The 26,273-nt window shown below is 50.5% G+C and overlaps 2 protein-coding genes and 1 non-coding gene across 3 annotated transcripts in view; all 3 read right to left on the minus strand.

The window, feature by feature from the left end:
- Positions 1-2,364: 2,364 nt before the first annotated feature.
- LOC134933924 (uncharacterized) lies at positions 2,365-6,833 on the minus strand. The gene is made up of 2 exons (XM_063929467.1): positions 6,660-6,833; positions 2,365-4,818 (listed from the first exon to the last, which is right to left on the minus strand). The coding sequence occupies exons 1-2, from the start codon at positions 6,831-6,833 to the stop codon at positions 2,365-2,367; spliced, it is 2,628 nt and encodes an 875-aa protein (XP_063785537.1).
- Positions 6,834-20,141: 13,308 nt separating this feature from the next.
- EIF4A1 (eukaryotic translation initiation factor 4A1) overlaps positions 20,142-26,273 on the minus strand; it is a 19,648-nt gene continuing 13,516 nt past the window's right edge. Inside the window, exons 2-10 of the mRNA XM_063930674.1 lie at positions 23,845-24,026; positions 23,534-23,673; positions 23,282-23,450; positions 22,963-23,072; positions 21,900-22,043; positions 21,468-21,605; positions 21,162-21,251; positions 21,006-21,085; positions 20,142-20,771 (exon numbers count right to left, since the gene is read on the minus strand). Of these exons, the coding sequence (XP_063786744.1) occupies positions 20,627-20,771; positions 21,006-21,085; positions 21,162-21,251; positions 21,468-21,605; positions 21,900-22,043; positions 22,963-23,072; positions 23,282-23,450; positions 23,534-23,673; positions 23,845-24,026 (1,198 nt within the window). The 3' untranslated portion in view covers positions 20,142-20,626. The remainder of the gene's footprint in view (positions 20,772-21,005; positions 21,086-21,161; positions 21,252-21,467; positions 21,606-21,899; positions 22,044-22,962; positions 23,073-23,281; positions 23,451-23,533; positions 23,674-23,844; positions 24,027-26,273) is intronic.
- LOC134938932 (small nucleolar RNA SNORD10) lies at positions 22,695-22,834 on the minus strand. Its single transcript, XR_010181366.1, has one exon. It is a non-coding gene; the product is annotated as a small nucleolar RNA SNORD10 (small nucleolar RNA).

A 26,273-nucleotide genomic window follows, 5' to 3' on the forward strand; every position in this document is an offset into this window, starting at 1 on the left:
GGGGGGGGGGGCGGGTGAGCCACTTTTAGGACATGTGTATCTGGCACTGGGGGCATAGCTGGCACTGTGGGGACATGTGGATCTGCACTGGGGGCATAGCTGGCACTGTGGGGGCATATCTGGCACTGTGTGGACATGTGTATCTGGCACTGGGGGCATATCTGGCACTGTGGGGGCATGTGTATCTGGCACTGGGGGCATATCTGGCACTGTGGGGGCATGTGTATCTGGCACTGGGGGCATATCTGGTACTGTGGGGGCATGTGTATCTGGCACTGGGGGCATATCTGGCACTGTGGGGGTATGTGTATCTGGCACTGGGGGCATAGCTGGCACTGTGGGGGCATGTGTATCTTGCACTGGGGGCATATATTTATCTGGCACTGTGTGGACATATGTGTATCTGGCACTGAGGAGGGGGGGTATATGTATCTGGCACTGTGGAGGCACCCACTTATTGGCATTTTTATATGTATGTGGCACTGTACTGGGGCATTATATGTATGTGGCACTGTACTGGGGCATTATATGTATGTGGCACTGTAATGGGGCATTATATGTATGTGGCATTGTACAACATGATTAAAAATGGAGTTATGACACAAGGTCATACTCCTACAAATGTCATACCGAAAGGTGCGCGCTCAAAAATGGGGTGTGACTTTCTGACAACTAGGCCACGCCCCCATTTTTTGCGCGCGCACCCTTGGCACGCGCATGATAGTGGATCTTGCCCTTTACTACGGATCTTTTCTGGCTCTTTGCCTCTGACTGGTTGGCCACCCCAGCTGTAGCCCATAGGCTACAGATCCCATAATTAGCCCGGGAAAGTGTTCCCCCGGTACGACCCTGCTGCCCCTGTCTCTGAGGCTATAGAATGATACAACCCACCAAATTAATCACACCCTCAGTGCGTTTCTGATATTGCGCTAATATGCTACTGGTGGATCTGTCTGGTCACAGTAGGTGTCAGTGGAATAATGTGAGTATGGGGGTTAGTCCTTATCCCGGATGCTGGGCTTATAGCTTCTTGTTGCATGGTCTGTCTACTCTAGAAAATCACTAAATGGACAGACAGACCTGTTAGTAGGGCGAGACCTCCCCATCTATATATGTCTGGGTGTAAGAGATATAGGAGGGGGAAGAGGGGGGTCTGTGTCCTCTGTCCCAGTGCAGTTACATAATCCTAACCTGATGATATCTACAAGAGTGACTCCTGGCAGAAGGAGCCTGGGTAATACAGATAATGATTGCATGTGGTCGCATGCTCCATCTCGCAGGACGCCCGCTGTGGTGTGAATGTTCAGTGATGGTGCAGCCTCAGTCCCGTTCTGTAACGCTCCTGGGATGTTGCAGCTGTAATGCACAGAGCATGGTCCTGAGCACACGCAAAATGGCTGCCTTCACGTGTACATGGCATGACTAGAGAAAGCGGTCAGCAGCGCACGTTTATATCCGCATATATATAATGCTCTGTATATATAGCCAACCCTGACTTACATAGCACCAATTAATCTATTTATTTCTCTTTGGCGACTAACTGCCCCAATTGGGTGAATACCCCTGAGGTCAGTTGGCAACCACCAGTCCACCACCATGAGCTACATATACCTACTCTCACAGAAGGTGCTGGACTCATGATTTCTCAGCCGTATCCCCTCACTAGGCCTGGGCCTTTGCTCACCTCGGTGTCCCCTATCCCCCGCAATCACCCGGGGAGGGTCACATGCTGCATCGCTGCACCACGGGGGGAGGGGTGTACCTCTGAATACGTTACTCTCATTTTATTTGTATAAACAGGAGCGTACAATGGTTACAGCAGGACCATAGATGATCTCAGGTTTCCTGCCTGGCCGGCCCAGCGTGCTTTCAGGGCAGGAACGGTGAACATTCCCGGCATGTCTGACTCAGCTGAGCGTGCAACGTTTTACCAGTGTGACAGTCATGTGACATCTAAAGGGAAGTTGCTGGTTCTTACACTACTGTGCTTACAGTATTCACAATCCCATTACACTCAGCAATAGCATATATATATATATATATATATATATATATACACACACACAGTATATAAATATATATATTTATAATCTCTATATACTGTGTATGTATATATATATATACTGCATGTACAGTATATAGGCCCTCATTCCGAGTTGTTCGCTCACTAGCTGATTTTAGCAGCATTGCACACGCTAAGCCGCCTCCTACTGGGAGTGAATCTTAGCTGTGCAGAATTGCGAACGAAAGGTTCGCATAATTGCGAATAGAACAGCGATGAGAAATTTCTTAGCAGTTTCTGAGTAGCTCGACACTTACTCTGCCACTGCGATCAGTTCAGTCAGTTTCGTTCCTGGTTTGACGTCACAAACACACCCAGCATTCGCCCAGACACTCCCCCGTTTCTCCAGACACTCCTGCGTTTTTTCCAGAAATGAGGGGTCTGTGGTGGTAGATCCTGTGGGCCGCTGGACGGGGCAGAGAATGAGTGGTCTGTGGAGGTAGATCCTGTGGGCCGCTGGACGGAGCAGAGAATGAGTGGTCTGTGGAGGTAGATCCTGTGGGCCGCTGGACGGGGCAGAGAATGAGTGGTCTGTGGTGGTAGATCCTGGTGATCGCTGGACGGGGCAGAGAATGAGTGGTCTGTGGAGGTAGATCCCAGTGACCGCTGGATGGGGGCAGAGAATGAGCGGTCTGTGGTGGTATATCCTGGTGACCGCTGGATGGGGCAGAGAATGAGGGGTCTGTGGTGGTAGATCCTGGTGACCGCTGGACGGGGCAGAGAATGAGGGGTCTGTGGTAGTAGATCCTGGTGACCGCTGGACGGGGCAGAGAATGAGGGGTCTGTGGTGGTAGATCCTGTGGGCAGCTGGACGGGGCAGAGAATGAGTGGTCTGTGGAGGTAGATCCCAGTGACCGCTGGATGGGGGCAGAGAATGAGCGGTCTGTGGTGGTAGATCCTGGTGACCGCTGGATGGGGCAGAGAATGAGGGGTCTGTGGAGGTAGATCCTGTGGGCCGCTGGACGGGGCAGAGAATGAGGGGTCTGTGGTAGTAGATCCTGGTGACCGCTGGACGGGGCAGAGAATGAGGGGTCTGTGGTGGTAGATCCTGTGGGCAGCTGGACGGGGCAGAGAATGAGTGGTCTGTGGAGGTAGATCCCAGTGACCGCTGGATGGGGGCAGAGAATGAGCGGTCTGTGGTGGTAGATCCTGGTGACCGCTGGACGGGGCAGAGAATGAGGGGTCTGTGGTGGTAGATCCTGTGGGCCGCTGGACGGGGCAGAGAATGAGTGGTCTGTGGAGGTAGATCCTGTGGGCCGCTGGACGGGGCAGATAATGAGGGGTCTGCGGTAGTAGATCCTGGTGACCGCTGGACGGGGCAGAGAATGAGGGGTCTGTGGTGGTAGATCCTGTGGGCAGCTGGACGGGGCAGAGAATGAGTGGTCTGTGGAGGTAGATCCCAGTGACCGCTGGATGGGGGCAGAGAATGAGCGGTCTGTGGTGGTATATCCTGGTGACCGCTGGACGGGGCAGAGAATGAGCGGTCTGTGGAGGTAAATCCTGTGGGCCGCTGGACGGGGCAGAGAATGAGGGGTCTGTGGTGGTAGATCCTGGTGACCGCTGGACGGGGCAGAGAATGAGGGGTCTGTGGTGGTAGATCCTGTGGGCCGCTGGACGGGGCAGAGAATGAGCGGACTGTCAGTTAGATCCTGGTGACCGCTGGACGGGGTAGAGAATGAGCGGCCTGTGAGGTAGATCCTGGTGATCTCTGGATGAGGCAGAGAATGATCAGTCTGTGGTGGTAGATCCTGGTGATCGCTGGACGGGGCAGAGAATGAGCGGCCTGTGAGGTAGATCCTGGTGATCGCTGGATGGTGCAGAGAATGAGCGGTCTGTTGAGGTAGATCCTGGTGATCGCTGGACGGGGCAGAGAATGAGCGGTCTGTGGAGGTAGATCCTGGTGACCGCTGGATGGGGGCAGAGAATGAGCGGTCTGTGGAGGTAGGTCTTGGTGACCGCTGGACGGGATAGAGAATGAGTGGTCTGTGAGGTAGATCCTGGTGATCACTGGACGGGGCAGAGAATGAGCGGCCTGTGAGGTAGATCCTGGTGATCGCTGGACGGGGCAGAGAATGAGCGGTCTGTGGAGGTAGATCTTGTGGGCCGCTGGACGGGGCAGAGAATGAGCGGTCTGTGGAGGTAGATCCTGGTGATCGCTGGACGGGGCAGAGAATGAGCGGTCTGTGGAGGTAGATCCTGGTGATCGCTGGACGGGGTAGAGAATGAGAGGTCTGTGAAGGTAGATCCTGGTGATCGCTGGACGGAGCAGAGAATGAGCGGTCTGTGGAGGTAGATCCTGGTGACCGCTGGATGGGGGAAGAGAATGAGCGGTCTGTGGAGGTAGATCTTGGTGATCGGTGGACGGGGCAGAGAATGAGCGGCCTGTGAAGTAGATCCTGGTGATCGCTGGACGGGGCAGAGAATGAGCGGTCTGTGGAGGTAGATCTTGTGGGCCGCTGGACGGGGCAGAGAATGAGCGGTCTGTGGAGGTAGATCCTGGTGATCGCTGGACGGGGCAGAGAATGAGCGGTCTGTGGAGGTAGATCCTGGTGATCGCTGGACGGGGCAGAGAATGAGAGGTCTGTGAAGGTAGATCCTGGTGACCGCTGGATGGGGGCAGAGAATGAGCGGTCTGTGGAGGTAGATCTTGGTGACCGCTGGACGGGGCAGAGAATGAGCGGCCTGTGAGGTAGATCCTGGTGATCGCTGGACGGGGCAGAGAATGAGCTGTCTGTGGAGGTAGATCCTGGTGATCGCTGGACGGGGCAGAGAATGAGCAGTCTGTGGAGGTAGATCCTGGTGATCGCTGGACGGGGTAAAGAATGAGGTCTGTGAAGGTAGATCCTGGTGACCGCTGGATGGGGGCAGAGAATGAGCGGTCTGTGGAGGTAGATCCTGGTGATCGGTGGACGGGGTAGAGAATGAGCGGCCTGTGAGGTAGATCCTGGTGATCACTGGACTGGGCAGAGAATGAGCTGTCTGTGGAGGTAGATCCTGGTGATCGCTGGACGGGGCAGAGAATGAGCGGTCTGTGGAGGTAGATCTTGGTTGACCGCTGGACGGGGTAGAGAATGAGTGGTCTGTGAGGTAGATCCTGGTGATCGCTGGACGGGGCAGAGAATGAGCTGTCTGTGGAGGTAGATCCTGGTGATCGCTGGACGGGGCAGAGAATGAGCGGTCTGTGGAGGTAGATCTTGTGGGCCGCTGGACGGGGCAGAGAATGAGCGGTCTGTGGAGGTAGATCCTGCGGGCCGCTGGACGGGGCAGACAATATAGAAATGGCAGCAGCACAATCACTCTCTTCAACAGTAGGATCCCCAAACTGCACAAAGTTCCAAAAGGTGAAATCATACAGTATATTCATGTAGTGCAATGGAAGCAGAAGCCTGCAGATGGAGCACGGACGAGGTCTGTGGCTTAGTGTCGCCCTCTGCCTGTCGCTGCATGTTTTACACTTCAGTCTAATAATGGTTTCAGTTACATTCCATCCTAATTACGTCTTAGAGCCAATTGCACAACAACTGCTGGATATCATCACACTTTATCATCATAAGGAATTGCAGCAATCCTGTGACGTCCTCTCTGTAATACCTGATCTACAGGTGAGCGCGGTCACACCTACTGGGGATCAATCTGCAGGTTTGTCACATTGACTATATTGGTATTCTAAGGACTTCAGACATTTGTGAACGTAGCATTGAGGGGGCTTTGTTAGGAAAGTCACAAAGACCAATCCCGGCCTAGCTTTCTGGGACCCTCGCACTGTGGTGGGGTCTCAAGGGGCAAATCCCAGCTCCCATAAGCCCATTCCTCCAGTCTGTTTCCTGTCATTAGGTGGGGAGGGGGATTCCTCATCCAATTGTTTCTGGGTCTTATAGAGCACTAGGCCTCCTGGGATTAGCGTGGCTGTAGTGTGTATACCGCTCCTGCGTCGCCCGTTAACTGCGGTCCTACGACCTCGGCGCGTTTCTGGTGATATTAGGCCTTTTCTTCCCTGATCCAGGCCAAGGGTTGCATTGTCTGCCTTCTCTCCCCCAATGCATCACATAAATACATGGGAACAATGCGGAGGCCGCGGCTACCTGTATAAATGCATGTCATTGGTAACACAAGCAATACATGACATTGCCTGCCCATAGCCTCAGCGTCTGGCTGCATCTCGATCCGTGTGTTATGTACAAGCGCTACTGCAGAGCACATCATTGGCCCAGTAGGAATATTTACCAAAGAGACAAAGCAGCAACTCTTATACTGGGGCAACCTTGAGGTGTAATAAACTTCTGACTCTCAGGATCATACTGCGCCTAGTAATTATCTGCTGCGAGGTGGAGGTTACTCTACCACCAGTATGTACGGAGCTTGCTGAGGTCCATAATGATCCTAGGAGCAACGCTTGGCCTAACCGGCCATTTATCAGCAGCAATTCAGATGGCCGGAGCTGTAGGGGAGCATCACTCTTGCCTCTCTTCTGGGTGGTGTGTAGCTGCTGCAGCACCTCTGGACCAGGACTGCCAGGCAGCACAAAGGGCATGGCTCAGGAATGCAGGTGGGGTGGTTTATAGGGTCTCACTCTAAAATGCCTTTTTTTTTTTTTTACCATTCTCACTATCCTTCTGTTTAATCTGGAGTTAATTTTCCCCTTGTGCCCGTGTCCAGAGAGTTTGGCTACAGTCCCACGGACTTTAATCTTGTAGTCACAGGAACATCGAGCTGATGAGAGTTTGCCTACTTTTACCTCAGACAACGATCTCCTTTGCTTTCTCTGGTCCATGCTCAGTGTGGTGCAAATGATGATACCAAACAGTTACTATTTTTCTACATTTAAATTGACTTAATGACGTATGAGAAGATTGAATGTTTTGTTAATTCCAGAAAGCAATTAGCTTAAAATATCACTATAACGCAAGTATTTAATTGTGTTACCACCAAATCTGTCCAGGACACTGTAGAATATATATGGACAGGGGCAATGTATATCTTTTCACATTATTTTCTTATTCTGGGCGGGATGTACAAAAGGGAAAATGCAATAAAACCCTTGTTTTCCGGGGTTTTATTGCATTTTCATATGTACTAATCCCCGGCCGCCGAGTAAAGATGGCGATACCCTATAGAAACCTATGAACTTCTTACCGCCGGCCGCTGACGTCAACCACCCTCCCCCCGGCATACCTCCTTCCAGGCAGCCCTGGTCTCGGAAGCTAAACTCCTCCTTTCCCTAGCAACACAGCCAGAGGTCCTTCCAGCTGCAGGGAAGAGGCGGCGCCCGGGACAGCCTGCTGCCCAGCAAATGGAGACCCCCCCCCCCCCCCGGCCTCACAGGTATCGCGTGGGGCCTCTGTCACCGCACTGCGATGTTAATCGCATATTGTTAGTACATATGCGATTAACATCACTCCAATGTGTTAATACATCTCACCCTCTATGACACATCAAAGACCTGCAGTTATACATGAGACAAAAATGTATTCCACCAACTGGTCGCATCTGTGTGTACCTCTCACATACAGGTGCTCAGGACAGTGGCCAGTGTCCTAGGTATGTTAGACAGCAACGCTGAAACACCCCAAAAGTAATGTGTAATCCCAATTTTTCAGAGAATATTCTTATGAGCAAAATGTCCCTCTCTCAAATGTAGTATGAAACGCTCTCCAAAGAAGGCTGTATTTAGTCCAGGCTCCTGATGAACCTTCTGGTGAGAAACGCAGAGCACCAGAGGAGCGCCCCCCCCCCCCCCCCCCCCCACTTTAGAGTAGTTTTAATAATAAGATTTGAAACCTACCTGTAAATCTTTTTCTCCTAGTCCGTAGAGGAGGCTGGGGACTCCGTAAGGACCATGGGGATTATACCAAAGCTCCTGACCAGGCGGGAGAGTGCGGATGACTGCAGCATCGATTGAGCAAACATGAGGTCCTCATCAGCCAGGGTATCAAACTTGAAGAATTGTGCAAAAGTGTTTGAATCCAACCAAGTAGCTGCTCAGCAAAGCTGTAAAGCCGAGACCCCTCGGGCAGCCGCCCAAGAAGAGCCCACCTTCCTAGTGGAATGGGCCTTTACCGAATTTGGTAACGGCAATCCAGCCGTAGAATGAGCCTGCTGAATCGTGTTACAGATCCAGCGAGCAATAGTCTGCTTAGAAGCAGGAGCGCCAACTTTGTTGGCCGCATACAGGACAAACAGTGCCTCTGTTTTCCGAACTCGAGCCGTCCTGGCTACATACATTTTTAAGGCCCTGACTACATCAAGGGACTTGGAATCCTCCAAGTCCCCCGTAGCCACCGGCACCACAATAGGTTGGTTCATATGAAATGACGAAACCACCTTAGGCAGAAATTGAGGACGAGTTCTCAACTCTGCTCGATCCACATGGAAAATCAGATAGGGGCTCTTGTGAGACAAAGCCGCCAATTCGGACACCCGCCCTGCAGATGCCAAGGCCATGACCACTTTCCAAGTGAGAAATTTTAATTCAACCGTTTGAAGAGGTTCAAACCAGTGAGATTTTAGGAACCATAACACCACGTTAAGGTCCCAGGGTGCCACTGGAGGCACAAAAGGAGGCTGGATGTGCAGCACTCCCTTTACAAAAGTCTGGACTTCTGGGAGAGAAGCCAATTCCTTTTGAAAGAATATTGATAGGGCCGAAATCTGCACCTTAATGGAGCCTAATTTTAGGCCCATATCTACTCCTGTCTGTAGAAAGTGGAGAAAACGGCCCAGGTGGAAATCTTCCGTAGGAGCATTCTTGGCTTCACACCAAGATACATACTTCCTCCAGATACGGTGATAATGTTTCGCCGTCACCTCCTTCCTAGCTTTTATCAGAGTAGGGATGACTTCCTCCGGAATACCTTTCCCAGCTAGGATTTGGTGTTCAACCGCCATGCCGTCAAACGCAACCGCGGTAAGTCTTGGAACACGCAGGGCCCCTGCTGCAACAGGTCCTCCCTGAGAGGAAGAGGCCACGGATCTTATGTGAGCATTTCCGGAAGACCTGAATACCAGGGACTTCGAGGCCAATCTGGAACAATGAGTATTGTCTGCACTCTTTTTCGTCTTATGATTCTCAATATTTTTGAGATGAGCGGAAGAGGAGGGAACACATAGACCGACTATAACACCCATGGTGTCACCAGGGCGCCCACCGCTACTACCTGAGGGTCCCTTGACCTAGCACAATACCTCCGAAGCTTCTTGTTGAGGCGTGACGCCATCATGTCTATTTGAGGAAGTCCCCAACGACTTGTTATCTCTGCAAAAACTTCTTGATGAAGTCCCCACTCTCCTGGATGGAGATCGTGTCTGCTGAGGATGTCTGCTTCCCAGTTGTCCACTCCCAGAACGAAGACTGCTGACAGAGCGCTTACTTGATTTTCCGCCCAGCGAAGAATCCTGTTGGCTTCCGCCATTGCCACTCTGCTCCTTGTCCCGCCTTGGCGGTTTACATGAGCCACGGCTGTGACGTCTGATTGAATCAGAACGGGTAGGTCGCGAAGAAGATTCTCCGCTTGTCGTAGGCCGTTGTATATGGCCCTCAATTCCAGCACGTTGATGTGTAGACAAGCCTCCTGGCTTGACCATAGTCCCTGAAAATTTCTTCCTTGTGTGACTGCTCCCCATCTTCGGAGGCTCGCGTCCGTGGTCACCAGAACCCAGTCTTGAATGCCGAACCTGAGACCCTCTAGAAGGTGAGCACTCTGCAGCCACCACAGGAGAGACACCCTGGCCCTGGGGGACAGGTTTATTTTCTGATGTATTTGTAGATGGGACCCCGACCACTTGTCCAGAAGGTCCCACTGAAATGTCCTTGCATGGAACCTGCCGAAGGGGATGGCCTCGTAGGCCGCCACCATTTTTCCCAGTACTCGAGTGCATTGATGAACTGACACTCTTTTTGGTTTTAGCAGGTCTCTGACCATGTTCTGGAGTTCCTGGGCTTTTTCGATTGGGAGAAAAACCCTCTTCTATTCCGTGTCCAGAATCATGCCTAAGAATGATAGCCGAGTCGTTGGAATCAACTGTGACTTTGGTAGATTTAGGATCCAGCCGTGTTGCTGCAGCACTGTCAGGGAGAGCGACACGCTTTTCAGCAATTGATCTCTCGATCTCACTTTTATCAGAACGTCCAAGTATGGGATAATTGTGACTCCTTGCCTGCGCAAGAGCACCATCATTTCCGCCATAACCTTGGTGAAAATCCTCGGGGCCGTGGAAAGCCCTAACGGCAACGTCTGAAACTGGTAATGACAGTCCTGTACAGCGAATCTCGGATACGCCTGATGAGGGGGATAAATGGGGACATGAAGGTATGCATCCTTTATGTCTAGTGACACCATAAAATCCCCCCCCCCTTCCAGGCTGGAGATCACTGCCCGGAGAGATTCCATCTTGAATTTGAACTTTTTCAAATACAGGTTTAGGGATTTTAGATTCAGAATGGGTCTGACCGAGCCATCCGGTTTCGGGACCACAAATAGGGTTGAATATTACCCTTTCCCCTGTTGGACTAGGGGAACCTTGATAATTACTTGCTGTTGACACAGCTTTTGTATTGCAGCTAAAACTATTTCCCTCTGGGGGAGAAGCTGGCAAAGCCGACTTGAAAAATCGTCGAGGAGGCACTTCTTCGAATTCCAAGTTGTAGCCTTAGGATACAATTTCTATCGCCCAAGGATCCACATCTGACAGAACCCAGACCTGGCTGAAGACTCGAAGATGTGCCCCTACCAGCGTCATGCGGTGGATTTTGTAGAAGCCGGGGAGGACTTCTGCTCCTGGGAACTAGTCGTAGCAGGCATTCTTTTCCCTCTACCCTTACCTTTGGCGAGGAAGGAAGAGCCCCGACCGCTTCTGGACTTATGCGACCGAAAGGACTGCATTTGATAGTGTTTTCTTTTACTACGGGGGAACATAAGGCAAAAAAGATTTACCAGCGGTAGCTGTGGAAACCAGGTCCGCGAGACCCTCCCCAAATAAAACCTCACCCGTGTAAGGCAAAGTTTCCATATGTCTCTTTGAATCTGCATCACCCGTCCATTGGCGGGTCCACAGGGCTCGCCTAGCAGAAATTGCCATGGCATTGGCTCTTGAACCCAACAGCCCAACGTCTCTCATATATAAGGCTGCGTCTTTAATATGACCCAAGGTCAATAAAATGCTATCCTTATCTAGGGTGTCAATGTCAGATGACAAGTTATCTGCCCGTGCTGCTATTGTGCTACATACCCATGCCGACGCTACTGCCGGTCTGAGCAAGGCACCCGTATGTGTATAAATTGATTTTAAGGTAGTCCCCTGTCTGCGATCAGCAGGATCCTTGAGGGCTGCCGTGTCTGGAGACGGTAGCGCCACCTTTTTGGACAAGCGCGTCAAAGCCTTGTCCACCCTGGGCGAGGATTCCCACCGTAACCTGTCCTGTGCGGGGAAAGGATACACCATAAGAATTCTCTTGGGAATCTGCAGTTTCTTGTCTGGAGTTTTCCAAACCTTTTCAAATAAAGCGTTCAGCTCATGAGATGGGGGAAAGTTACCTTAGGTTTCTTCTCCTTAAACATGCATACCCTTGTGTTAGGGACAGAGGGGTCCTCTATGATATGCAAACATCTTTTATTGCAATAATCATATAATGAATACTTTTGGCCACCCTTGGGTGTAACCTCGCATCATCGTAGTCGACACTGGAGTCGGAATCCGTGTCAGTATCAGTGTCTGCTACAGGGGACGTTTATGAGACCCTGAAAGGCCCTGTGACACAGTCAAAGCCATGGATTGACTCCCTGCTTTTTCTCTGGACTCTGCTTTGTCCAATCTTTTATGTAATAAAGACACATTTGCATTTAAAACATTCCACATATCCATCCAATCAGGTGTCGACTGTGCCGACGGAGACACCACAATCATCTGCTCTACCTCCTCCTTAGACGAGCCTTCCGCTTCAGACATGCCGACACACACGGACCAACATCCCCACCCACTCTGGGATATAAATATATATGGAGACAGTCCCCCAATAAGGCCCTTGGGAGAGACAGTATGCCAGCACACACCCAGCGCCACTGGAACAAAATCCCAGTCTGTACAGCGCTTTTATATATCAGTAATACACTCACTGCGCCAAATAAATGTGCCCCCCCCCCCCCCCCCTCTTTTTTGCCCTCTGTATTTGTGTTCAGCAGGGGAGAGTCCGGGGAGCAGATTCTCTGCAGCGTGCCGTGTAGAAAATGGCGCTGGAGGATCAAGCTCCGCCCCCTCAACGGCAGGCTTCAGTCCCGCTCAAATTCTTCATACTGGCAGGGGTTTATGTAATATACTGCCTCCACAGTATGTGTGTGTGTGTGTGTGTGTGTGTGTGTGTGTGTGTGTGTGTGTATGTATGTATGTATGTATGTATATATATATATATATATATATATATATATATATATATATATATATATATGTCAGCCAGTGTCCCTTGAGGTTTATTATTGCTGCCCAGGGCGCCCTGCTCCCATACAGTGCTGTCAGGGTGTGTGAATGTGGGAGCAATGGCGCACAGTGTTACCTCAGTGAAGATCTGAAGTCTTCTTTCTTCTTATACTCACCCGGCTTCTATCTTCCGGCTTTGTGAGGACGGCGGCGCAGCTCCGGGACGAACAGCGAGGATGAGACCTGTGTTCCGACCCTCTGGCGCGAATGGTGTCCAGTAGCATAAGAAGCAGAGCCTAGCATTTAAGTAGGTCTGCTTCTCTCCCCTCAGTCCCACGATGCAGGGAGCCTGTTGCCAGCAGTGCTCCCTGGAAATAAAAACCTAACAAAAAATAAGAATTTACTTACTGATAATTCTATTTCTCGGAGTCCGTAGTGGATGCTGGGGTTCCTGAAAGGACCATGGGGAATAGCGGCTCCGCAGGAGACAGGGCACAAAAGTAAAGCTTTCTGATCAGGTGGTGTGCACTGGCTCCTCCCCCTATGACCCTCCTCCAAGCCAGTTAGGTACTGTGCCCGGACGAGCGTACACAATAAGGGAGGAATTTTGAATCCCGGGTAAGACTCATACCAGCCACACCAATCACACCGTACAACTTGTGATCTAAACCCAGTTAACAGTATGATAACAGCGGAGCCTCTGAAAAGATGGCTCACAACAATAATAACCCGATTTTTGTAACTATGTACAAGTATTGCAGATAATCCGCACTTGGGATGGGCGCCCAGCATCCACTACGGACTCCGAGAAATAGAATTATCGGTAAGTAAATTCTTATTTTCTCTATCGTCCTAGTGGATGCTGGGGTTCCTGAAAGGACCATGGGGATTATACCAAAGCTCCCAAACGGGCGGGAGAGTGCGGATGACTCTGCAGCACCGAATGAGAGAACTCCAGGTCCTCCTTAGCCAGGGTATCAACTTTGTAGAATTTAGCAAACGTGTTTGCCCCTGACCAAGTAGCTGCTCGGCAAAGTTGTAAAGCCGAGACCCCTCGGGCAGCCGCCCAAGATGAGCCCACCTTCCTTGTGGAATGGGCATTTACATATTTTGGCTGTGGCAGGCCTGCCACAGAATGTGCAAGCTGAATTGTATTACACATCCAACTAGCAATAGTCTGCTTAGAAGCAAGAGCACCCAGTTTGTTGGGTGCATACAGGATAACAGCAAGTCAGTTTTCCTGACTCCAGCCGTCCTGGAACATATTTTCAGGGCCCTGACAACATCTAGCAACTTGGAGTCCTCCAAGTCCCTAGTAGGTGCAAGGCACCACAATAAGCTGGTTCAGGTGAAACACTGACACCACCTTAGGGAGAGAACTGGGGACGAGTCCGCAGCTCTGCCCTGTCCGAATGGACAAACAGATATGGGCTTTTTTGAGAAAAAACCACCAATTTTGACACTCGCCTGGTCCAGGCCAGGGCCAAGAGCATGGTCACTTTTCATGTGAGATGCTTCAAATCCACAGATTTGACTGGTTTTAAACCAATGTGATTTGAGGAATCCCAGAACTACGTTGAGATCCCACAGTGTCACTGGAGGCACAAAAGGGGGTTGTATATGCAATACTCCCTTGACAAACTTCTGGACTTCAGGAACTGAAGCCAATTCTTTCTGGAAGAAAATCGACAGGGCCGAAATTTGAACCTTAATGGACCCCAATTTGAGGCCCATAGACACTCCTGTTTGCAGGAATGCAGGAAACGACCGAGTTGAGATTTCTTTGTGGGGCCTTCCTGGCCTCACACCACGCAACATATTTTCGCCACATGTGGTGATAATGTTGTGCGGTCACCTCCTTTCTGGCTTTGACCAGGGTAGGAATGACCTCTTCCGGAATGCCTTTTTCCCTTAGGATCCTGCTTTCCACCGCCATGCCGACAAACGCAGCTGCGGTAAGTCTTGGAACAGACATGGTACTTGCTGAAGCAAGTCCCTTCTTAGCGGCAGAGGCCATAAGACCTCTGTAAGCATCTCTTGAAGTTCCGGGTACCAAGTCCTTCTTGGCCAATCCGGAGCCATGAGTATAGTTCTTACTCCTCTACGTCTTATAATTCTCAGCACCTTAGGTATGAGAAGCAGAGGAGGGAACACATACACCGACTGGTACACCCACGGTGTTACCAGAACGTCCACAGCTATTGCCTGAGGGTCTCTTGACCTGGCGCAATACCTGTCCCGTTTTTTTTTTTTTGTTCAGACGGGACGCCATCATGTCTACCTTTGGTATTTCCCAACGGTTTACAATCATGTGGAAAAAAACTTCCCGATGAAGTTTCCACTCTCCCGGGTGGAGGTCGTGCCTGCTGAGGAAGTCTGCTTCCCAGTTTCCATTCCCGGGATGAAACACTGCTGACAGTGCTATCACATGATTTTCCGCCCAGCGAAAAGTCCTTGCAGTTTTTGCCATTGCCCTCCTGCTTCTTGTGTCGCCCTGTCTGTTTACGAGGGCGACTGCCGTGATGTTTTTCCCACTGGATCAATACCGGCTGACCTTGAAGCAGAGGTCTTGCTAAGCTTAGAGCATTATAAATTTACCCTTAGCTCCAGTATATTTATGTGGAGAAAAGTCTCCAGACTTGATCACACTCCCTGGAAATTTTTTCCTTGTGTGACTGCTCCCCAGCCTCTCGGGCTGGGCTCCGTGGTCACCAGCATCCAATCCTGAATGCCGAATCTGCGGCCCTCTAGAAGATGAGCACTCTATAACCACCACAGGAGAGACACCCTTGTCCTTGGATATAGGGTTATCCGCTGATGCATCTGAAGATGCGATCCGGACCATTTGTCCAGCAGATCCCACTGAAAAGTTCTTGCGTGAAATCTGCCGAATGGAATTGCTTCGTAGGAAGCCACCATTTTTACCAGGACCCTTGTGCAATGATGCACTGTTTTTAGGAGGTTCCTGACTAGCTCGGATAACTCCCTGGCTTTCTCTTCCGGGAGAAACACCTTTTTCTGGACTGTGTCCAGAATCATCCCTAGGCACAGCAGACGTGTCGTCGGGATCAGCTGCGATTTTGGAATATTTAGAATCCACCCGTGCTGTTGTAGCAGTATCCGAGATAGTGCTACTCCGACCTCCAACTGTTCCCTGGACTATGCCCTTATCAGGAGATCGTCCAAGTAAGGGATAATTAAGACGCCTTTTCTTCGAAGAAGAATCATCATTTCGGCCATTACCTTGGTAAAGACCCGGGGTGCCGTGGACAATCCAAACGGCAGCGTCTGAAACTGATAGTGACAGTTCTGCACCACGAACCTGAGGTACCCTTAGTGAGAAGGGCAAATTTGGGACATAGAGGTAAGCATCCCTGATGTCCCGGGACACTATATAGTCCCCTTCTTCCTGGTTCGTTATCACTGCTCTGAGTGACTCCATCTTGATTTGAACCTTTGTAAGTGTTCAAAAATTTTTTTAGAATAAGTCTCACCTAGCCTTCTGGCTTCAGTACCACAATATAGTGTGGAATAATACCCCTTTTCTTGTAGTAGGAGGGGTAATTTAATTATCACCTGCTGGGAATACAGCTTGTGAATTTTTTCCCATACTGCCTCCTTGTCGGAGGGAGACCTTGGTAAAGCAGACTTCAGGAGCCTGCGAAGGGGAAATGTCTCGACATTCCAATCTGTACCCCTGGGATACTACTTGTAGGATCCAGGGGTCCTGTACGGTCTCAGCGCCATGCTGAGAACTTGTCAGAAGCGGTGGAACGCTTCTGTTCCTGGGAATGGGCTGCCTGCTGCAGTCTTCTTCCCTTTCCTCTATCCCTGGGCAGATATGATCTTATAGGGACGAAAGGACTGAGGCTGAAAAGACGGTGTCTTTTTCTGCAGAGATGTGACTTAGGGTAAAAACGGCGGATTTTCCAGCAGTTGCCGTGGCCACCAGGTCCGATGGACCGACCCCAAATAACTCCTCTTCCTTTATACGGCAATACACCTTTGTGCCGTTTGGAATCTGCATCACCTGACCACTGTCGTGTCCATAACATCTTCTGGCAGATATGGACATCGCATTTACTCTTGATGCCAGAGTGCAAATATCCCTCTGTGCATCTCGCATATATAGAAATGCATCCTTTAAATGCTCTATAGTCAATAAAATACTGTCCCTGTCAAGGGTATCAATATTTTTAGTCAGGGAATCCGACCAAGCCACCCCAGCTCTGCACATCCAGGCTGAGGCGATCGCTGGTCGCAGTATAACACCAGTATGTGTGTATATACTTTTTATGATATTTTCCAGCCTCCTGTCAGCTGGTCCTTGAGGACGGCCCTATCTATAGACGGTACCGCCACTTGTTTTGATAAGCGTGTGAGCGCCTTATCCACCCTAAGGGGTGTTTCCCAACGCGCCCTAACTTCTGGCGGGAAAGGGTATACCGCCCATAATTTTCTCCCTAACTTCTGGCGGGAAAGGGTATACCGCCCATAATTTTCTATCGGGGGGAACCCACGCATCATCACACACTTTATTTAATTTATCTGATTCAGGAAAAACTACGGTAGTTTTTTCACATCCCACATAATACCCTCTTTTGTGGTACTTGTAGTATCAGAATATGTAACACCTCCTTCATTGCCTTTAACGTGTGGCCCTAATAAGGAATACGTTTGTTTATTCACCGTCGACACTGGATTCAGTGTCCCTGTCTGTGTCTGTGTCGACCGACTAAAGTAAACGGGCGTTTTAAGACCCCTGACGGTGTTTTTGAGACGTCTGGACCGGTACTAATTGTTTGTCGGCCGTCTCATGTCGTCAACCGACCTTGCAGCGTGTTGACATTATCACGTAATTCCCTAAATAAGCCATCCATTCCGGTGTCGACTCCCTAGAGAGTGACATCACCATTACAGGCAATTGCTCCGCCTCCTCACCAACATCGTCCTCATATGTCGACACACACGTACCGACACACAGCACACACACAGGGAATGCTCTGATAGAGGACAGGACCCACTAGCCCTTTGGAGAGACAGAGGGAGAGTTTACCAGCACACACCAAAAACGCTATAATTATATAGGGACAACCTTATATAAGTGTTTTCCCTTATAGCATCTTTTATATATTTCTAACGCCAAATTAGTGCCCCCCCTCTCTGTTTTAACCCTGTTTCTGTAGTGCAGTGCAGGGGAGAGCCTGGGAGCCTTCCCTCCAGCCTGTGAGGGAAAATGGCGCTGTGTGCTGAGGAGATAGGCCCCGCCCCTTTTTCGGCAGCCTCGTCTCCCGCTCTTAACGGATTCTGGCAGGGGTTAAATATCTCCATATAGCCTCCGGAGGCTATATGTGAGGTATTTTTAGCCAAAATAGGTATTCATTTGCCTCCCAGGGCGCCCCCCTCCCAGCGCCCTGCACCCTCAGTGACTGCCGTGTGAAGTGTGCTGAGAGGAAAATGGCGCACAGCTGCAGTGCTGTGCGCTACCTTTAGAAGACTGAGGAGTCTTCTGCCGCCGATTCTGGACCTCTTCTTACTTCAGCATCTGCAAGGGGGCCGGCGGCAAGGCTCCGGTGACCATCCAGGCTGTACCTGTGATCGTCCCTCTGGAGCTGATGTCCAATAGCCAAGAAGCCAATCCATCCTGCACGCAGGTGAGTTCACTTCTTCTCCCCTAAGTCCCTCGTTGCAGTGATCCTGTTGCCAGCAGGACTCACTGTAAAATAAAAAACCTAAGCTAAACTTTTCTAAGCAGCTCTTTAGGAGAGCCACCTAGATTGCACCCTTCTCGGCCGGGCACAAAAATCTAACTGGCTTGGAGGAGGGTCATAGGGGGAGGAGCCAATGCACACCACCTGATCGGAAAGCTTTACTTTTGTGCCCTGTCTCCTGCGGAGCCGCTATTCCCCATGGTCCTTTCAGGAACCCCAGCATCCACTAGGACGATAGAGAAAGTATTTTTAGAGAAACTCAGGAGAGCTCCCCTGCAGTGCATCCAGTCTCCTCTGGAGCACAGGATCTAACTGAGGTCTGGAGGAGGGACATAGAGGGAGGAGCCAGTGCACACCCATCTAAAGTCTTTAGAGTGCTCATGTCTCCTCCAGAGCCCATCTATATCCCATGGTCCTTACGGAGTCCCCAGCATCCTCTAGGACATAAGAGAAATATAAATTCAATCACTGTTTTCTTGTTGAACCATGTAACCAAATGACAGTAGTGCACCGCTGTCAGCACAAGGGATACTTACACAGAAAAGTCACATTTTCCTGTACTAGTGCATGTCCTCCTAATTCTCTAGCTTGGAAACTTCCTATAACATTACAGACTATGCGATGTCCAGGGAAGCAGTCAGCTGTGTGATGGGACAGAGTGAGGGGTACACTGCCATCAGTACAGGTAGTATACTGGAAATAACGTCACCCAGCCACACGAGCAGTCGTAATGTCAGGCACTGCTACAGCCCATGTCATGCCGAGAGGACACCTCAGTGCGTCTGGGGGACACTTACTCTAGCCATGGTTAAGTTTGTGCACATAACATAGGGAAGGCCCTGTGGCCACATTTGCCTAGACTGGATGAGCACTTGCAGAATAAGACTCTGAATGCACGCAGCAATAGGTGTAAGCCACATTACTACTGTCAAGCTACACAATTTACCTGGAAATCAGAGTTACTCCAGACTTCAGTCATTAGACAGGTTACAAATCCACCATGAGGCCGGATGAGATTAAATCCCGACACCCTACGTCAGGCATTCCCACCTGCGGTCCTCAAGGAACACCAACAGTGCAGGTTTTAGCGATAATCAGGCTGCAGCACAGATGGTTACATCAAACTGAGCTACTAATTAAGTCACCTGTGTTCAAGCCTGGATATCACTAAAACCAGGACTGTTAGGGGGAGATTCAATTATTTTCACCCCTTTCCACACTCATTCTGTTTCTGCCCTCAGGGACATGGTAATATTTCAGCTCGCTACCCCCTGGAGTAGCGAGGCACCCGACCCTGTACACAGTAAACCTGATTACTATGGGCGCGATAACAGATGATTTTAGAAAGGAAATTGGGCGTGATCGGTCATTTGAATCTCACCCATTGTGTGCCTTGAGGACAGCGGTTGGTAAACACTGCCCTACGTTATCAACCAGTACCTCAGCAACCATGTGTGCACCAAGAGGAACACCATCATCCAACGATACACAAACCCCAGTTCCACTGCCTGTGTCTCCAACATAACACGTCTCATCGTCATGGACAACATACAATATTGAGATATCCAGATGTGCCAATCTACCTTCCCATCCAGTAGCTCCTGCCCATGCCACCCCACATCATCACTCCCAAGAACTGGCCACATGACCCTCACATGTAATGTTCCTGGATCACCCTTTGAGGTCACCAGGAAAGCTTCCACTGTAGAACTATGGCCAATAGTCACATGATAATTGCAGACCCCACTGAGGGGACTGTACAGCGAGGCACCCGGAAGCCATCAGAACTGAAGCCTGACCAATGTATGAACATTTGCAGATCCATCATTCTACGTGAACCTGCGCAGCCAACAGCACAAGCTTCAACCCATTTCCCACCAAAAACAGCACTAGAGGAAGGGGATGCTAGCTGGGAGGGGGGCCGCTAGCGGGGAGGGGCAGGGAAAGCAAGAGACAAACTATGTTGCAAAAACAGTTTTTATTTAATAAATACTATACAGAAAGCAAATAAAAATTTAACAATTAAGCTTTTTTGGGAAGGGGGATTTTTTGTTTAAAAAAAAGTCAAGTCCAAATTGAGCTGATTTAGGGGAATTCTAGGAATCCTGTTTGGTCCACTGATTTGGTGGGAAAAGATAATTGGGGTGGGGCAGGATTAGTGTTCACTTTAGAGAAGAAAACACAAAACAAGTATTTACGGCCACAATACCTCAAAATAACATTTATTTGAAACAGAAAAAAAAAAAAAAATCATTTAATGTCATACACGGAGTAGGGAGGGCAAACCCAAATGTACGGGCTTTATAGACAAAGCTGTGCAGCCCCCCTCTGCCCCCACCACATGGTGCGACAGCGGAGGCAGAGGGGGGATTTTTTTTATTTTCAATTATGCTGTTTTTTTTCCTCTGTTTTTTTTCCATTTAAATATTTCCCCTTGTTGGGAAGCCTAGATCAGATCTGCCACGTTCATCGGCATCTCCTCAATGGTTGTGTTGTAAAAAGTCTCAATGTCCTTGAGTGTACGTTTGTCCTCCTCGGTCACCATGTTGATGGCGACTCCTTTCCTACCGAAACGGCCGCCTCGGCCAATCCTGCAAGAGAAGCCTCAGTTACTGCGATGTCTCCAGACTGGAAGTCACACAGAACAAGGAATACACAGTTTCATGTCAGCCATGCTTAAGTTGCGAAACGCGATAGTGTAGCGTTAATCGCTGTGGATCATGGTTACGACTGCTCTTCCAAGGGCCTACGTTCTGCACTCAGCATGGAGGCTGCGCAGAGAGGGAATGCTCTTGGGCTGGCGCTGCGCAGAGCCACGCACTCACCTGTGAATGTAGTTCTCTCGGTTGGTTGGCAAGTCATAGTTTATGACCAGGGAGACTTGCTGCACGTCAATGCCTCGGGCCTGGAACAGAGAACGCATTAATACGACACCCTTAGAGCGGGGGCACCGAGCAGACCACGGCAGGTTAGCAGCTTACCAGTAGATCTGTGGTGATCAGGACACGACTGGACCCAGATCTGAACTCTCGCATGATCACGTCTCTCTCCTTCTGGTCCATGTCACCGTGCTGTGGAAGAGATTGTATGAGAGCCATACTAAGACACATGACACGTACATGTCCCCATAGCATGAACCAGCCGACAGTCACGCAGCAGCTGCGCTGGGATGAATATGGGAGTTCATTACTCTACCCCCGTCAGATATAAGAACATGCGTCACGTGACGCTGCCTTGCCCAGTGACAGGGGCATGAGAATAGGGGGGGGGATGCGGCAAAAGCTTACCAGTGCCGACACCGTGAAGTCCCGGGCGTGCATCTTTTCCGTTAGCCAGTCCACCTTTCGGCGGGTGTTGATGAAGATCACAGCTTGTGTGATTGTAAGGGTCTCATACAAGTCACAGAGCGTATCCAGCTTCCACTCCTGAAAAGCAGACATCAGTCAGACCGAGGGGACTCACAGCAGAGCAGTCGGCCTGGGGGAACCGGGCACGACCAAGCACTCATCTGCAACGACAAGACTGATGAGCACAAGCTAGGGTGTAACAGCAGATTAGATGGGGTGTGCCCATAGCATGAACCAGCTGACAGGCACAGTGCTGCTGCGCTGGGATGAATATGGGGCATTTATTCTTCCCCTGTCAGATATAAGAACGAGTCACGTGACAAGTCCTTGCCCAGTGACAGGGGGATGGGGGTACAGCAGTCATACACTCACCTCTCGCTCTACGTTGACGTAGAACTGCCGAATACCCTCCAGGGTCAGCTCCTCCTTCTTGACCAAGATACGGATGGGGTCCCGCATGAACTTTTTGGTTACCTCCAGCACATCTGCAGGCATGGTGGCAGAGAGCAGCACCACCTTACAAGACAAAAGTCAGGCATTAATACCCTGAAGCTAGACACAGGCGCGTTACATCTGGGTTTGGATCAAGTCTACAGCAAACAATAGGACGAGACAAGTTTTCTGGAGTATCATTTTGTATGCGTCATTGTGCTGCTCCCCATCTCTGAATTATCCACCTCTCCTGAATACTCTAAATGGGCTCGAGACCCACTTCTTCAAACGCAGGTAACTCTAACCCTCTGTTCCACCTGTGTCTGCCCCTCCCATTCAGAACATAAGCTCTCACAAGCAGGGCCCTCTTCCTCGTGTGCTTTCCTTCTGTTACTCAAACCATCTTCTACCCCGGCACAAAATCTATCGGTTTTCTGCTGCCCTGATACTTCGTGTCCCCTGCTGATGCAGCTATGTATATATACCCTGTACTTGTCCTATATTGTCTTGTACTGAAAGTCACTTTCCTTGTTGCATATTTCTTTATGTACTCCAACTGGGAGCTGCAGATTTACTATTATATTAGTGTACAAGCCTCGCTTTGGCCAAGGTGGCTCACTTGTATTTTGACCCTATGGGTTCAACCTATTGACCAACTAATGTCAATCCAGTGCCTGGAACCCATTGCAGCTGCTTTATCTGCTATGACGTCGCCTGCACAGAGAAAGGTGGCCGGGTTTTCAGATAGTGTGGTGTGATCATACCCCACAATTCCCTGCACCAGATTGTTCCGGCCTGCAAGACGCAGACTGGAGATCCAATGCAGAGAGATATGAGGGCGTCAGATGACACGCATGGGATATCATCATTAAAACAAACCCAGGACAACCAGCTCTCATTGCTAGGCACCATGCAGAACACGACAGAGGGAGAGCGCCATCTAGTGTCCGGCACAAGTTCTGAAGGCTCAGCACTAACCATTGCTACAGAACATTGATATTACCTGAGCGTTGCTGCTCAGCTTCTGGAAGATGTCGTAGATTTGATCTTTGAATCCTCTACTCAACATCTCATCGGCCTCGTCCAGCACAAACATTTTTATGTATTTGGGCGCTGCAAACAAAAGCATTTCCCATTAGCCAATGAGAAGCGGTGTGCCACGGCCAGACGCGGGTGTCCCCATAGCATGAACCAGTTGACAGGCACAACTGCTGCACTGGGATGAATATGGGGGTGCTTCTCTCTGCCCCTGTCAGATATAAGACCAGGCGCCACATGACGCCGCCTTGCCCAGTGACAGGGGGCTCACGTAACATACTTACAGAGGTAGCGCCTGTTTAACATATCGAAGACTCTGCCGGGAGTGCCCACAATGATGTGCGGAGCTTCGGACTGGAGTTTCTGAACCTCAGCTCGTACATTGGTGCCACCAATGCAGGCGTGGCAAGAGGCACCCATGTAGTCTCCTAAAGCCATCACCACCTTCTGGATCTGGAAGAGAGGAGTCCAGACATCAGGATCATGACCGAGAAGAACTCTCGGCTTTACACAGCATCAGGATGGAGGCCACTTACCTGCTGGGCCAACTCTCTGGTCGGGGCCAGTACCAAGGCCTGAGTGGCCTTTAAATCCAGCTCTACTTGCTGGAGGATGGAAATGGCAAACGTGGCTGTTTTCCCAGTTCCAGACTGAGCCTGAGCGATCACATCGTAACCTGAAAAAAAGAAGCAGTTCACTCAGGTGTGCAGAGGCATCCGCCCATCAGCTACCTTATCGCTGCCCTAGCCCTCATTCTCTGCCGCTGGCCCCACCCGCACCCCACAATGACTGGCCTTGCTTGTCCACCAATACAGGATCTCCCCACAATACAGGCCACCACACTCACCCTTGATACAAGGTAGAATAGCGCGCTGCTGGATTGCAGACGGTTTCTCAAAACCATAGGCGTAGATTCCTCTGAGGAGGGACTCAGACAGATTCATATCATCAAAGCTATCCACAATTTCATTCCAGTTGCTCTCAATGATACCATCAGGCTCCATGCCTTCGGGTCCATTGTCTCTAGATCTAGAACAAAAGCAAACCCATTAAGCTACTTGAGACAACCGGGGATAATGTCACATCCAGCGGAGTTTGCAATGCGAGTGCCAGGAACGTGGCCGGCACGCTACAGATGCAATGCAGTTAGTGGTGGTAGATGTTGGAGAGCACCCAGATAGTGTTCCATCGGCCGGTGTATGGGCAGCCCATGGGGATACTAGCAGAGGAACAGGAGGAGGCATCTGTGGCAGGACTATAGGCAGGCGCATGATCAGCAACTCACTGTGTGACTAATCAGCAGCTTAGTCATTGTGCAACCCAGCACAGAGGCACTCCTAGCACTACAGCTGTCAATCATTGATCCCATGGTCAGAGCGCTGAGGCACCATCACAGTATATCTCAGCATGATATATAACATCACAGATGGTGACCCAGGCTGGTAACACATCACACAGATATGGGGACATTATAGGGGCTTCAGTGTATAATATACAATGTATAACAGGGCCAATAACCGAACTACACCTATGTACATCTCTTCACTTATCTCAATATCACCCAACCCCACCTCTCCACAAGATCTGCATCTCATCCACACCTTACTCGCTCCCGCTCACTACTGCAGGACTTTTCAGGCAGCATCCACTCTGGAATGTCCTCCCACACATCACAAGACTTTCCTCTAGTCTCAAAACCTAAGAGTGTTCCCTGAAGACTCACCTCTGCAGGCAGCTTATCACATTCCAGAACCGCTCACATTACCTTCCTAAGCTTTCCTGTATGGTTATGGGGTATGTTACCCTCCGTTATGGGGAGAGGCAGTATCCGCTATTAAGCCCCTAATGTACAGTCCTCACATTTTCTCTTTCCCATCCTTCTGACCCTGGGTCATCATTGCTGTGATATAGTCCATAAAGAACCTCTGCAGTCTGGTGGACCATTATGCAACAGATAACACCCACCCTTGTGCATCAACACGTTTCCCTATAGATATATATGCCCCACCGCAACTGACAGATGGACAATCCCGTTTCTTCACATGGGAACAGGGAAGTGTCTCCTCCTCAGGGGCGGAGCACCAATGTCATGCGACACCTCGTGGTGCAAGTTCCTGATATTGGCTGAAAATGCCTGCCGGTATGAGGAGTGAGGCAGCTCCACCTCTAGGTCCGCCTAGCAGCCTGTACTCCTGGCAGCAAGGGTGCACCCGGGCCCTGGGGATTATGAGTTCTAGGAAACAGTCTGCCTGGTCTGCTGCTGGATGCTCAGGAGCCAGCGCTCAGCAAGTCTGAAGGACCTCTCGTCAGTGCAGCATGAAGAGGGGAGCACAGACTATGAGCGGTGTCTGGATGGAGCAGTGGAGGGGCCAGGAGAACTAGGGAGAAGACTCATTAGACACCCACTGCCTCCCTTTTCCATCCTTCATTACCCACTGCCTCCCTGTCAGCCTACCATCCGCTCACCCACTGCCTCTCCCTGCCAGCCTCTTACCCCACTGCTTCCCTCTTCCTAGTCATCCTTTGCCATCAGCCACTGCCTCTCCCTGTCACTCACTGCCACCTCCATCTCCATCTCCTGCCTATCTGCCACATTACCACTCACTACCTCCCCACCAAAGCCTTTGCAGCAGGTATACACATTAACATTTGCATGGATATATTGAAAACCACATGCAAGGCAGGGACTGTGGTGTGCAGACATGTGTGGCAACCATTCTACAGTAACTTGCAGGGTCCTGGAGTTTTATGGTCTGACAGTGACAACTAGTTCCAGAACCCCTGATCTATAGGGAAGCGTCAGCACACAGGGATGAGGGGGGCGCAGTGCGCTATACAGGGATGAGGGGGGCGCAGTGCGCTATACAGGGATGAGGGGGGCGCAGTGCGCTATACAGGGATGAGGGGGGCGCAGTGCGCTATACAGGGATGAGGGGGGCGCAGTGCGCTATACAGGGATGAGGGGGGCGCAGTGCGCTATACAGGGATGAGGGGGGCGCAGTGCGCTATACAGGGATGAGGGGGGCGCAGTGCGCTATACAGGGATGAGGGGGGGCGCAGTGATATACATTATACAGGGATGAGGGAGGGCACGCAGTAATATACATTATACAGGGATGAGGGGGGCGCGCAGTAATATACATTATACAGGGATGAGGGGGGCGCAGTGTGCTGGTTCCGGTATGAATGGTCAACCATGTTATGGTCGACCACTATTGGTAGACGTCGACACGTGAAAGGTCGACACGAGTTTTTTTTTTACTTTTTTTGGTGTCG

Source organism: Pseudophryne corroboree, chromosome 6 (assembly GCF_028390025.1).
Source record: "Pseudophryne corroboree isolate aPseCor3 chromosome 6, aPseCor3.hap2, whole genome shotgun sequence".
NCBI classification, from domain to species: Eukaryota; Metazoa; Chordata; class Amphibia; order Anura; family Myobatrachidae; genus Pseudophryne; species Pseudophryne corroboree.